Source organism: Barbus barbus (genome assembly GCF_936440315.1).
Source record: "Barbus barbus genome assembly, chromosome: 46".
Classification (NCBI taxonomy): Eukaryota; Metazoa; Chordata; class Actinopteri; order Cypriniformes; family Cyprinidae; genus Barbus; species Barbus barbus.
In genome coordinates, this window is record NC_136724.1 from 647304 (window position 1) to 661473 (window position 14170).

The 14170-nt window shown below is 38.0% G+C and overlaps 1 protein-coding gene across 1 annotated transcript; it reads left to right on the forward strand.

Annotated features, from left to right (window-relative positions):
* The first annotated feature begins 1724 nt into the window (after positions 1-1724).
* On the forward strand, positions 1725-5531 carry LOC306864744 (uncharacterized protein). The gene is made up of 9 exons (XM_079408949.1): positions 1725-1784; positions 3241-3540; positions 3633-3969; positions 4051-4139; positions 4219-4277; positions 4367-4441; positions 4535-4609; positions 4706-4780; positions 4903-5531. Exons 1-9 carry the CDS (start codon positions 1736-1738, stop codon positions 4960-4962), a joined length of 1119 nt encoding a protein of 372 aa, XP_079265075.1. The 5' UTR covers positions 1725-1735; the 3' UTR covers positions 4963-5531.
* Positions 5532-14170: the final 8639 nt, after the last annotated feature.

Sequence of the window (14170 nt, forward strand, 5' to 3'; positions counted from 1 at the left end):
TGCATTATGTAAGTATAGTAACATGAGTCTACTTTCAATGACCCGGGCCATGCATATTTTGCTGCTCCCACACTTTCCTGATAGGATGGTACTGTGCAGGTCATGAGACCTTTTACTGAGAGGTGTGTGCCTTTCTAAATCATACCCATTCAATTGAATTTGCCACAGGTTTACATTTTAAGTGTCGTGACATCCATAAGCGATATGAGTACTGCTCAGCTAAATTTCAAGTGTACCAAGAGTAGAATTAATAAGGTGTGCATGTCTTTAAGAAAACGCTATGGGATTTATACATTAACAAAACAATTTTCTAATAGTGGTGTCTGAAAAAATATTGCATTTTAAAATTTTAATAAAATATTGCGTTGTATCTCTATATATGTATTTCTACTCAGCTGTTTCAGAACAGTTTATATCATTTAAATGTGCTTTTTAAAGTGCGTGTGTCAGGCCCTTGATTTGTTCATTGTGTTTTGGTTCTGCTTGCCAACTGACCCATTTTCTGAGTGTGTGTAATTATTGATTCCATTCATTTGTCCTGTTAATTATCTCATTAGTTCTTTTGTATTTATTCTCTCTGTTTGGTTCTGTTCTACGTCTGGTGTTGTTCTACTATGTGGATGTTACTCCTGTTGTTCAAAGCTGTATTCTGTGGATTATCTTATTAAGGCCTGTTTCTGTAAATTCCTCGTCTTCGTGTGATTAGTAACCGGCTGGTTCTCCTCTCTGGTCTAAACCACCTGTGTTTTTAAAAGTCATCTTCCTGTTTGGTCGACTGCTTTTCATTTTTAGGTCAGTCTGCCCCATCGCTTCATGAACACACTGTAAGTGGGTTAACTGTAGTAAGATGCCATGGCCAAAACAGGAAGTGAACATTTAGCTCTTAAGAAAATGCCACCACAGACGGCAATAGAGCGACCAGAGGCTAGTCGAGCGCTGGACCTCTGAGATGAAACCAAGTTAATACAGTCTAGAAAATACAATGTCTAGACCTAATTACAGGCTCCCTCGAGAGTCAGCTGAGGCGAAGGACCACTTGTGTACATTTTAAAGATTTTGAGCTAGTTATGAGAGGAAAACTTGATAATAAGAGTTCAGATGAATGTAAGCAGCTGAAGATAATTTTCTGGCTGAACAGACCTGATGCTGGAGTGAAAGATGCATGAGGAACAAACACGGGATGGGAAATTGGTTTTGTGCTAGAGTATATGGCTATATATCACAATGCACACACACACACACATATATATATATATATATATACATATATATATATATATATATATATATATATATATATATATATATATAGCCTACTTCAAAGAAATTTCCCCCTTGAGTGTTGTGGCTAATATTTGAAGCTCATAGAAAGCCAGTGTCATCTACAGATCTGTTAGATCTATAAACAGTATGGTGAACTTTGGTCAGGTCTGCAGGAGGTCTCAACATGTTTCCATTCTCACAGACGCAGCTTTATCAGCAGCATCTTCACTAGCGCGGCTTACTGCGATACGACAGGAAGGAGATAGCAACACAAAACATCAAATACAAGTATATAGTCTTGCATAATTATATTTTCACATCAACCTAACATTCAGCATTAAAATATGAACTATTATAATGTGCATTGTGGAGATGATGTGAAGTGCATGATATGATTGCATATTAAATGCAGTGACTCAAATGCCTCGTGGTGCAAGTCATACTAAGATCAGCTCATTCTCACTCTGCCACAATGATGAAGGAAAGTCTGCTGCTGATGTTCCTCCTCACACACGCTGCAGGTACGAAAAACACTCAATTCTGTTGTTTTCTCTGACTGTGTATTGTATATGTACTGTATTCTTTTTTCACATTTTTTCATCAACTTTGCATAGGACTGTCAGTGCTAATATTAAATGTCTCTTTTATCTACTGTAACGGATAACGGATCTGCATCTTAAATAAGATGTCAAGAATGAGATATTTTATCTTATGAGGCATGAGGGTCTGTTTTGGTTATTTCATCACTGGGTGATTCATATTCAGTGCAAATATATTCAGTGTGCAGCTCACTAGACCACAGACATATTTCTCTGAAAGTGTTTCAGCACTATGGTCTGTTTAAAATGGCCATTATTCATTCATGATTTATCCATTCCTTTGAGTCCTTGATGTTCAGTGAATTGGCCAGTTGGGTTCACAAAGTGGTCAGAAGTGAAGTTTGATTCATTCATGGTGAATCAGTTGGAGCGGATGCTCAGTTAGTAAAACAGTATCTGGATGTTTGAACAAAGAATAAGCAGCAAAGGATCTACAATTAATTTGATGAATGAATGAAGGATTTTTAATGATTGTTAGTCATGCAATGCTTCGGCACAGATATCATTCTTCGTATTACCGAGTACTGATGCGTGTGCTGATAACATGGATGGCAGGATGCTGAGCTCATATGAGTTTATGCATATAGTGAAATAAGGTGTTGTAAGTCTATCCATATGTGGAAATTTTGTTAAATAACAAAATAAATATCAACAACTACAACATAAATGCAAATATCAATACATCAACAAACACATTAATCCATAATATACCAATTTGATGAAAATGGCCAATAAATATTTAACAAAACACAATAATCAGTGAATAGAACTGTATATCAACATCAAATAGAAACAAATCAAATAGAATGATGTAATGGATCTAATATCTATAAGTAAATTATTCCAATAGATAAATGCCTTTTTGCCAATTGTATGATAGTAAATGACTAAATATTGTTTTATGTAACTGGAGTAACTAAAATGAATGCATTTAAATATAAATTGAAGCCGATGAATATGTTTTCTTATTTGTAAAGTCTCAACTTAATGCCAGGACCTTCTTTACATGATACAGCACACAAACCAGCTTTGGGCTTCAGCTTCTTTCTAAAGCCAAAACTCATAATATAGCACTAGTTTATTATCCAAAAGCCAATCTTGCTAAATATTAAATCCCTGAAGAGATAACTGAATTCGTAAAAAATAAATAAATCAGATTTAGATACATATATTACAGTGTCATATGTTGGACATGACAATTTTTGAATATTATTGGTAAATTATTTACATAGATATAAAAAAAATCTAATCAGTGGTCCCAATATTGATCCTTTGGGCACACCTTTTTGTTGAAAAAAACAAAAAACAGATTTATTACCATTTAAGACAACACATTGTTTCTATTAAGCAAGTATGAATTTTAATGTTTCTTTCACAGGAACTCAAGACATCCATACAGTCAAGAAAATATCTGTACAAAAACAACAAACGATCACAATCCCTTGCTTATATGATCAAAAATATATCAATTACCCAAAATACATGAGTTCTGGAGGCGTTTTGGTCTTCAGTCATAGCGTATCACACAACAGAATGTCTATTGTGGATAATAAAACAGAAAATGTGTTTACGGCGACACTGAGAGAAGCTGAAGTGAGTGACTCCGGCACATACTGGTGTGCTGTTAACTTACCTGGATACGATGCTGGCACACATCTGTACCTGAAGGTTACAGAAGGTACCACTCGTTCTGTGCAGCTTTATAAACCCATCCAGATGTTTTATTCCTGAATGTGTAAATGACTCCGACATTTTCTGTCAAATGTCTAGCGGAAGCAGGGCTCCGTGTCTCCAGTCAGAGTGTGTCAGGTTATGAGGGTGGTAACGTCACCATCTGCTGTCACGGCGCTTCCCGCTGGTGCAAGATCAGGGGCTCTTGTGTTGGGAGAGATGGAGGACCTCTAGAGAGAACTGCAGTGCAAGATGATGGTGATATTCTGAGAGTGACGCTGTGGCAGCTGCAGAAAGAAGACAGTGGATGGTACTACTGCTCTAATGAGGATTCACAGATGCCTGTTCATATTACTGTGATGGAGGCCCTAGTTATTACACAATTCACATCTAACCCCTCTTATAGCATCACTATAGTGCCACTCAGTGCAGACAGGTAAGCGATTGTGCTCATTCAATCAAAGCACTGGTTTGCGGCGGATCATTCATTGGTTCTTATTGCGAGACTCAATTTTAGGCAGTTGCTGTGGCTGCTCGTTCTGGGAGCGATGCTGGCCATTACAGTCTGTGGAGCTGTGATGCTGATCAAAGCAAGGAGCAAGAGAAGTGAGTGATTTAATGATTTGATTAGTAAGACAGAAATTACAGCGTTTGCACTGTATTACATGAGTGTGTGTGTCCGCAGAACAAAGAGATGAAAGCTCAAATCTTCATGATGACATGAACAAACAGCAACTGTCCAAAGTAGGTGAAACACAGAGTTCACATTCACTGTACTGTCAGCTTTTGATCACTATCCATTACTACTATAAGTATTAATATTATTTTGATAGGAAACTGGGAAAAACAGTGAGGTTACGTGTGAAAATCTCTATGACTTCATGACTGGAAATAAACCAAACACTCAAGTACTTTTTATCACATCTGTAACATTCATAACCTTGCACTATAAACTGTTGTTGTTGTTTTTATTAATTTATTTATATACTCATTTTCAATAGGTAAATGAAAAAAATAATGAGGTTGCATGTGAAGATCTCTATGAAACCATGACTGGAAATAAACCAAACACTCAGGTCATTTTGATCACATTTGCAGCTTTCACACACTTGCACTATAAACTGTTATTATTCAATTTATTCATACTGTATATACTTGTTTATTTTTTTTAGGGAAATGGAAAAAATTATGAGGTTGCATGTGAAGATCTGTATGAAACCATGAATGGAATTAAGCGAAACACTCAGGTACTTTTAATTATTCATTCATTTTTTTATAGAGATTGTATATCTTTCTTACCATGTATTAATATGGGTTCATGTCAGTCTAACTGTATTTTTGTCTTGTTTTGTCTGTGTTCTTGTGCTAGCTGACTGCAACAGATAATAAAAACATATATGCATCTATGGTCAGAAAAGTGAAACTATGAACAGAGAAACAGGCTTAGGGTTTATATTTTGCTTGTCCTTTATGTTAATGAGAGGAATGCAGTTTTATAAAAATCAGATGTGTGTAAGTTACGTGAATGACTAGCATTAGTATTATTCAGTCTGTCAACTCTATGACTGAAGTAATTTGAAGAATCTTTATTTATTTTTATTTTTTAACCCTTATATAATGTTCTGGGTCAATGTGACCTGAATGCATGTTTTCTGCATTAGTTGTGGGAAATATTGGTTAACCTCAGATGCTTTTCTGGAAGTTGTGTGACTGTTTTCGGGTCATGAACATAAGTCTCAACACACTTATGTGTGGAACGTGTGTAAGAAATTTAATTACCATTAGGGTGTTCATTTCATTTCATTTTCAGTTCCCCAAAACACCTTTAAGTGAACTTTTTTTCACTCTAAAGAACCTTTTGTGGAATGGAAAGATTACATAGCTGTGAAAGTTTCTTCAAGGAACCATCGATGCCAATAAAAAGCGTTATTTTGTAAGAGTGTAGTGTTGCTAGAGACATGCTGTATAGTTTGAGCTTCGGGAAAAATGTAAGAAATCAAAAAAAAAATAATAATAATAAATATATACATACATATATTAGTGCTGTCAAACAATTAATCGCATCCGAAATTAAAGTTTATATATACTATATAATTTTGTTGACATAATATATATGCGTGTACTGTGTATATTTATTATGTATATATAAATACACACACATGCAAGTATATATTTAAATAAAATATGTTACATATATATTAAATATATTTATATATGATATAATTTATATGAATATAAGTACATGTAAATATTTTCAAAATATATGCTGTATGTGTCTGTCTTTATATATACATAATTAATATACACAGTACACGCATATATATTATGTCAACAATATATTATGTGTGTGTATATATATATATATATATATATGTGTATAAGTTTATAATAGTTACATTTTGTGAAAACAAAAGTTGTTAAATACAATTGTAAAAATACTTTTTTGTAATATATAACTACATGAGTATACTGTATATGAATATATGAGAATGTTTACTGTTATACCTGATTTTCTTTTCTTTTTTTTGTATCAGATTTTTATCAAATCCAATTAGAGACCTTGAATATAATGATTGTAACCAGAATCTAAAAAAAAAAGTATTGTGTTCTACATACAAAAATACAAAAGAGATTGCATGCATATATACAGACATGAGCAAACAGAGACCGTTTTATTTTTATCTGAAGCATTTCTTTGACATGTAACCCAGTGTTTCTGTCTGGCCTGTTGATTTCTCATCTCGGTTTGTGCTCGAGCTCGAGAGTCGTCCTGTGCCAGAGATCAGAGGGTTTGTTTTCATGAAGTGGAAAACTGTGGGTGTAAACACAGTGCTTATTTCTTGTTTTTTTGTTTTTTTTATGATTACTGGAAATTGAAAGACTTTGTAGAGAAGAAGTCGGTTTGTCTGTGTCAGTGTTAATGCTGATTCATTGTTGTTTCGGAGGTTCACATTGAACTTGAAAAACTGTAATAAATAAATGAACAGTTTTGTCACACCATCCACAAATACTCTTGCAAAATTGTACACTGTGTGCGGGAGGGTGAGTCAGGCCGAAGCGGTAGAAAAACAGGAACTAGAGATGAGAAAATAGCAGATTTCCCATCAAACATCTTCACAATGACACAGCCATGGACCTGTACTGTCTTCTCTTCATCTGCAGCTTCATCAGACTCCCAGGTGAGACCAGCTACACAAGCATCCGTACCGATTTCTTACAGATACACGTGCTTTATTATCCTGTGAAATAGGATTTCTTTTCTTATATGAATAATCTTAAGATTTTCATGTTTATGCAAAGATGCAAGATTACTAAATTCAGCAATATTATGATATTGGAATAAGGGATAAACAGAAGGGTCCAAACGTCTGAGAATATATTGAAAATCTGTGATTTAAAAAAATAGATAGTAACATTTTTATTAAAGATATAAAATATTTGACACTGTTTTTGGATTAAATTGTTATTTACACACACACATATATATATATATATATATATATACACATATTATAAATAACTAATTTTTATATATATATATATATGAATATTGTAGAATTTTTTTCATATTTATTTTATTTTTGGAAATAAATATGAAATCAAATGGCATAAAAAGCCACAGACAATTGGATTAATTCATGCATTCACAATTTTAATATTCAATATTTATTTTGTGAAGGTGCTCAGGACATCACTACGGTCAAGCAGATATCTGTTCGGAGAGGACAGTCTGTCATAATTCCTTGTTTATATAATCAGAAATATGCATTTTCATGCAAATACTTGAGCGCTGGATACTGTTGGCTATTGAGTGATTATGTGGTGCTCCCTGGCCAGAGATGTCATCACAAAACTGTATTTATCTCAGATGACACATCTCGTCACATCTTCACCGTCCGCATGGATAATGTCCAGGAGTCTGGCTATTACTGGTGTGCCATTCATATTCCTTCAGCTTTTGATAAACGGGCGAGGTTTTTCTTGAACATCGCAGCAGGTGAGACCATCTTACAGTTATCTGAACAGCTCTGATGTCAAGCTGAAACTGTACAAACTCACAGAAAGGAGTATAAATGACAGAAACTTTATTATTGTTCTTGAAGGAATAGTTCAGCCAAAAATGAGCATGTGCTCACATTTGGTCCATCCCAGATCAGGATGAGTGTTTCTTCATCAGGTTTGTAGAAATGTGTCTCTGCATCAGTGTCTCAGCAATGGATGCTCTGCAGTGAATGGGTGCCGTCAGAATGAGAGTCCAAACAGCTGATAAAAACATCACAATAATCCACACCACTCCAGTCCATCAGTTAACATCTGGAGAAGACAAAAGCTCAAACACATCCAGCATTAAGACGTTTTTAACTCAAATACGATCCATAATCCATAATAACGCTTCCTCCAGTGAAAAAGTGCATCTGCTGTTGTCTCTCACATCAAAATCCAGCCACATATGTGTTTAGAGCTGTTTTGTCTTGTAAACGCTGCTTGATCTGTGCAGATTTCTCTCCTGATTCAGACCAGAACACTTTTTCACTGGAGGAAGCGTTATTATGGATTATGGACTCGTATTTTAGACATTAAAATCATCTTAATGCTGGATGTGTTTCATCTTTTATCTTCTCCAGATGTTAACTGATGGACTGGAGTGGTGTGGATTATTGTGGTGTTTTTATCAGCTGTTTGGACTCTCATTCTGACGGCACCCATTCACTGCAGAGCATCCATTGCTGAGACACTGATGCAGAGACACATTTCTACAAACCTGATGAAGAAACACACTCATCCTGATCTGGGAAGGCCTGAGGGTGAACACATTTACAGCACATTCTCATTTGAACTCTTCCTTTAAACACACTGTGAAGAAAGTGTCAAACTGATGTTTTCTATATTATTTCCAGAGTCTCCCAGACTTCTGGTGAACTCTCAGAATGTGACGGGATCTGAGAATTCCAGTGTTACCATCACCTGCTACTATCAGGGGCAAAGTGGTGTAAAATGGTGTAAGTTTGGAGGTCAGTGCATTACTGGAGAATCTGGGACGTTAGACGGCGCCTCGGTTGAGATCAGATACGGTCTGAGAAACATGACTGTGAGCATGAGCCGACTGAAGAAGGAGAACACGGGATGGTACTGGTGCTCGACAGAAGATCTGCAGATGCCTGTTCATATCACTGTCGATCAGAAGAAGAGCGATAAGAGTCCGCTTGCAGCAGAGTCTGATCAGATCTCACACAGCAATCGCAAAAGGTGACAATCCTTTAATATAATGAGCCACACTCATGCTGGTCCAAACTCATACCACTGCCTTTCTTCAGGGAAAACTTGTTCTAACTTTTGACCTAAAATTCTTACTTAAAGTCCCGCTGATTTCAAGTTAATATTTCAATCATTTAAAGACACATTTACTTGTTTACACTTATCTATGTCAGGTAATGGTCGCTTTACTCTATAAAATGCTGGGTTGTTTCAACCCAACTTTGGGTCAAATATGGACTAACCCAATTGTTGGGTTGAATTTTTAAATAACTATTGGGTTAGTCCATATTCGACCCAAAGTTGGGTTGAAACAACCCAGCATTTTATAGAGTGTTAGTATGCAGGTAAACTAATAAAATATTAATCTTTTTTTTAAGTGTGTATTTTATTTGGTTGTTTTTATATTTTATTAGGCTATTTATTTATCTTTAGCTTTTCATCAACTCACAAACCCCAGTTTAAAAATGAGTCAATGGAACACAGAAGCAGATATTGTTATTTTTGATATTGTTCATAATGTCCAGAAGGCTCTTTCCATATAAATAACTATACAGTGGCCAGATGGTGTCAAAATAAAAGTCTTTTGTGCCTCTATAATGGCTTTAGTGTGAAAAAAAAATCCTTTTTGGATAATATTTTGATTAAATGCATTTGTTTTAAGGAAAAGCTTGAACATTTGTCAAAATATCTGATTGCGTGTTCTTCAGAAGAAATAATGTCATACAGGTTTGGAATGATGTAAGAGAGTAAATGATGACAGTATGATCTTTTTTGTGTGTGAACTGTCTCTTTAAACCATTTGTGGCTTTTTTTCTGCTTTGCAAAACTATTAACTTTGACCTAATGATGTGTTTGAAGTATTTACACAGTTATTCAGAAGTTAAATTCTTTTGATATTCTGTTGCATTTTAGGACGGCTATCTTATTTCTGTTGCCTGTGATTTTGGAGATTCTCCTGATGATAATAATTTACTCGGCACTGAAACTGTTTAAGTTTTTCAGAAAAAGTAAGTTGTTTCCTTGCATCTTTAGTCCTGAGATCATATGTAAGAGTATGATGGGTAGTGTAGAGTTGTTTTTAAACGAAGCCTGTGTTTTAGGATTCCTCCAGTCTAAGGGTGAAGCAGAGGAGGGTCAGTATGTGACGATGCACAGAAAGCAGTCGTTGCGTGTGAGTTTAGCACACAGTGATTCTGCTCTAGAGCTGTAATAGTTCATGGGAAAAACAACTCTGTTTCTGTTTTCTGTCAGTCATATGGCTGTATTACTGCTGAAGGAGTATATGAAAATATGGCTGGACTCAAAACAAACAATGAGGTGAGGATATCAAGCATTTCCCTTTATACTTCCTCTTTCATACCACAGTAAAACACTACTGAGGAACACTGTGTGTGTGTGTGTGTGTGTGTGTGTGTGTGTGACAGATTCCTGCTTCCAGTCATAAAGCCACCGATCCGTCTTTGGTCAAAAGAAGTGATTTATCAAATGTGGTAAATACTTACAATATATTTTCTGTATGTTTATTTGGATAATATGTAGTTATTGTATTGCTGAGCTGCCATGCTTTATTATAGCACAAATGAATTAATTAATTGCAAATTAATCTACAGTATGTAATAATAATTTTGTCTTGTTTTTCTCCTGTAGTCTCCAAGAGAACCGGTTTATGAGAACATTATGAAGACGTGACTGTGAGTCTGAATTAACTGTTTAATATCAGTTTCTTTAATATCTTCCACTGGCCACAAATTGGCCACACAGAAATGCATTCCACAATTAAGAGATTATTCAAAGCTGTATTCATTAAACTAAATATCCTGGTGACTTATTAAGAAACTCACTGAACTTACGTATCTAATACATTACTGGGTAACACTTTAGTTTAGGGACCAATTCCCATTATTTGCTAGTTGCTTATTAGCATGCTATTATTAATAAACTGGCTGTGCATTAGTACTTGTACAACCTGAATTCCAGAAATGTCGGGACATTTTTAAAATTTGAATAAAATGAAAACTAAAAGAATTTCAAATCACATGAGCCAATATTTTATTCACAATAGAACTGAGAATTTTTTTTATTTTAAGCACAAAATAAGGCTCATTTCAAATTTGATGCCTGCTACAGGTCTCCAAATAGTTGGGACGGGGGCATGTTCACTAGTGATGGCGAAGTGAAGTGTTCTGAACCAGCGATGCTTTCAACACAATTGTATCGGGAAAAGGTTCATTACTTGAAGCTTTTTCAAAATGGTTCATGCTGTGGCCATCTAGTGGTCATAAAAATGAATAACACCTTCCAAAATGCTGCGTTCCATTACAGACACTGGTTTCACATCTGGGTCTACAAATGATTCTTTATTTTATTATATATAAATAATGGTCATTGTCAAGGTCATTCATTTGTGTCGGTGTACTGCCACTACAATAAGTACAATAAATTAATCATAAACTCATAAATTAAATCTGTGATCTAAACTGTCTATTTTAACTCAGTCCTTAGGCTGTTATTTAATGGGCAAAGTTTGAGCTTAATGTATGAATTACGATTGTAAACAAGTAATGCTAACGCATTATAATGTAATATAATGTAAAGGAAACTGTGCTGAGGGTCGCTTCGTTTGATCAGATACTGAAGCAGTGACGTGGTTTTCAGGCGAATGAATCTTCTGATGTCATAGATCACATGCTTTTTACAAAACGAATCAAGCTCCAATACAGTGCTTCAATGTGAAATGTGTTGTTATTTTGATACAAGCTTCGGAGCTTCGGTGTTGAATGTAAAATAACTTATGTTTACCATGGTGTAGCATCTCCTCCTCAATCAAAACAGATTGAAGTCGTCTGGGCATCGAGGTTATGAGTTTCTGGAGTCTTGGTGTTGGAATTTGGTCCCGTTCTTGCCTGATATAGGTTTCCAGGTGCTGAAGAGTTTGTGGTCATCTTTGACGTATTTTTCATGTAATGATGCACTAAATGTTCCTCAACCTGATTGGGATCTGTGGAGATATGAACAGAGGGATAGTGAGGCTTGAGGAGTGATACATGGAACGTGGGATGAATTCTGTAGTGAGACGGTAACTCTAGTTGGTAGGTGACAGGATTGATCTGCTTCTTGATGGTAAAGGGGCCAATGTATCTGGGACTGAGCTTTCTACAGGGTGTACGCATCCGGATATCTCTTGTCGATAACCAGACCTTTTGACCCTGTTGATAGGAGGGAGCAGTGGGTATAGTGGTGTATAGCTCTCTGCAGCTGGTGTTGGGCTGTGTCCCAGACCCTTTCGCTCTCTCAGAACCAGTGATCAACAGATGGTACATCAGATGGATCGCCAGACCATGGGAAGAGTGGGGGCTGGTAACAGAGTATGCACTGAAAAGGGGTGAGTCCAGTAGATGACTGACGAAGGGAGTTCTGAGCGTACTCGGCCCAGCCCAGGAACTGGTTCCAAGAGTTCTGGTGGCCGTGAATCTCCTGGATCTTTCTCTCCGTCTGCCCGTTCGTTTGCGGGTGGTATCCAGAGGAGAGACTGACTGACACACCTAGGAGGGAGAAGAATGCGTTCCATACCTGGGAGATGAATTCCGGTCCACAGTCCAATACGATATCTTCTGGGATTCCATCATATCGGAAACATGGTAAATAGGAGCTCAGCTGTCTCCATAGCCATGGGAAGTCCTTTGAGAGGAAGGAGATGACAGGACTTCCAGAATCGGTCTACTGTCACAGTATACAGGTATTACCGTCGGAGGGTGGAAGATCGGTGATGAAATCCACTCCTAGGTGTGACCAGGGGTGATTCGGAACGGGCAGAGGGTGGAGCTTGCCAGATGGTAGATGGCGAGGGCTCTTGGAGGTGGCGCAGTCCTTGAACGAACCTTCATACATCCCGAGCCATGTTGGGCCACCAGAGCGGTCTTTTAGCAACGAGAGGTTTACTTTGGCCCCTGAGTGGCCAGTGCCCAAGGAAGTGTGAGCAGAGTGAATGAGGGGAGTGCGTTGAGTTCTGGTGACATACTGACGTCCTGGAGGGCAGCCCGGCGGATCGTTGTTGGAGACGTTGGAGGAGGGTACAGAATTGGATGACCAGTCGATGGGGCTCACTATCAACTTCGGAGGTAAGATGGATTCTGTTTGGTCGTTGGTATCTTCTGGAGTGTGGAGATGGGAGAGAGCATCCGCTTTGACGTTCTTGGAGCCTGATCGGTATGAGATGGAGAAGTTAAAGCGGGTAAAAAACAGAGCCCATCTGGCTTGGCGTGGATTGAGTCTCTTTGCCTCACGAAGGTATTCTAAGTTTTTATGGTTGGTAAGAACTGTAAAGGGATGTTGGGCACCCTCCAACCAGTGTCTCCATTCTTCCAGGGCGAGCTTTATAGCGAGGAGTTCTTTATTGCCTATGTTGTAGTTTTTCTCCGCTGGGCTAAGTTTACGGGAGAAGAAGGCGCATGGATGGAGTCGGGCTGGATTCCCCTGCTGCTGAGATAATACAGCTCCTACTCCGTTAGTAGAGGCATCGACCTCGACGATGAAGGGTTTGTTAGGGTCAGGATGGACGTGGAGTGGAGCACTGATAAAGGCGTCTTTGAGCTTGTGGAAGGCCTCAGTGGCGGATGGTGTCCAGGACAGTGATTTGGGCTTGTTTTTCAGGAGATTTGTAAGTGGGCTGGCGATGGTACTATAACCACGCATCTCCTGTAAAAGTTGGAAAAGTCGAGGAAACATTGGAGTTCCTTAATCGTGGTGGGTAGAGGCCAGTTCTTGATGGCTGCGACCTTCCCCTCGTCCATCTGGATGCCACTTTGGTCGATGATATAACCAAGAAACTGCACTGAGGGTAGATGGAATGAGCACTTTTCGGCCTTGAGGAAGAAATAGTTTTCCCTCAGGCTTTGCAAGACCTCCGCAACGTGGTGGCGATGGAGTACCTCCCGGAGTACCTTGTTCATAAAATCCTGGAACACGGAGGGGGCATTGGCGAGCCCATACGGCATCACGCAGTATTCATAGTGGCCAGTAGGTGTCATGAAGGCGGTCTTCTACTCGTCCCCCTCACGTATCCGGATGAGGATATATGCGCTGCGGAGGTCTAACTTGGTGAGCACTCGGGCTCCGCAGAGATGTTCTAATGCCGCTGGGACGAGGGGAAGTGGATAACGGAACTTGACTGTGATCTTATTTAATGCCCGGTAATCAATACAAGGCCGCAACCCACCGTCCTTCTTGGCCACGAAGAAGAAACTCGAAGCAGCAGGGGACGTCGAAGGGCGGATGTAGCCTTGTTGGAGAGCCTCTTCGATATACTCCTCCATGGCCTTCTGTTCAGGGATGGAAAGTGGGTCTATTTTCCCACAGGGCACTGACTCACCCAGAAGTAGATC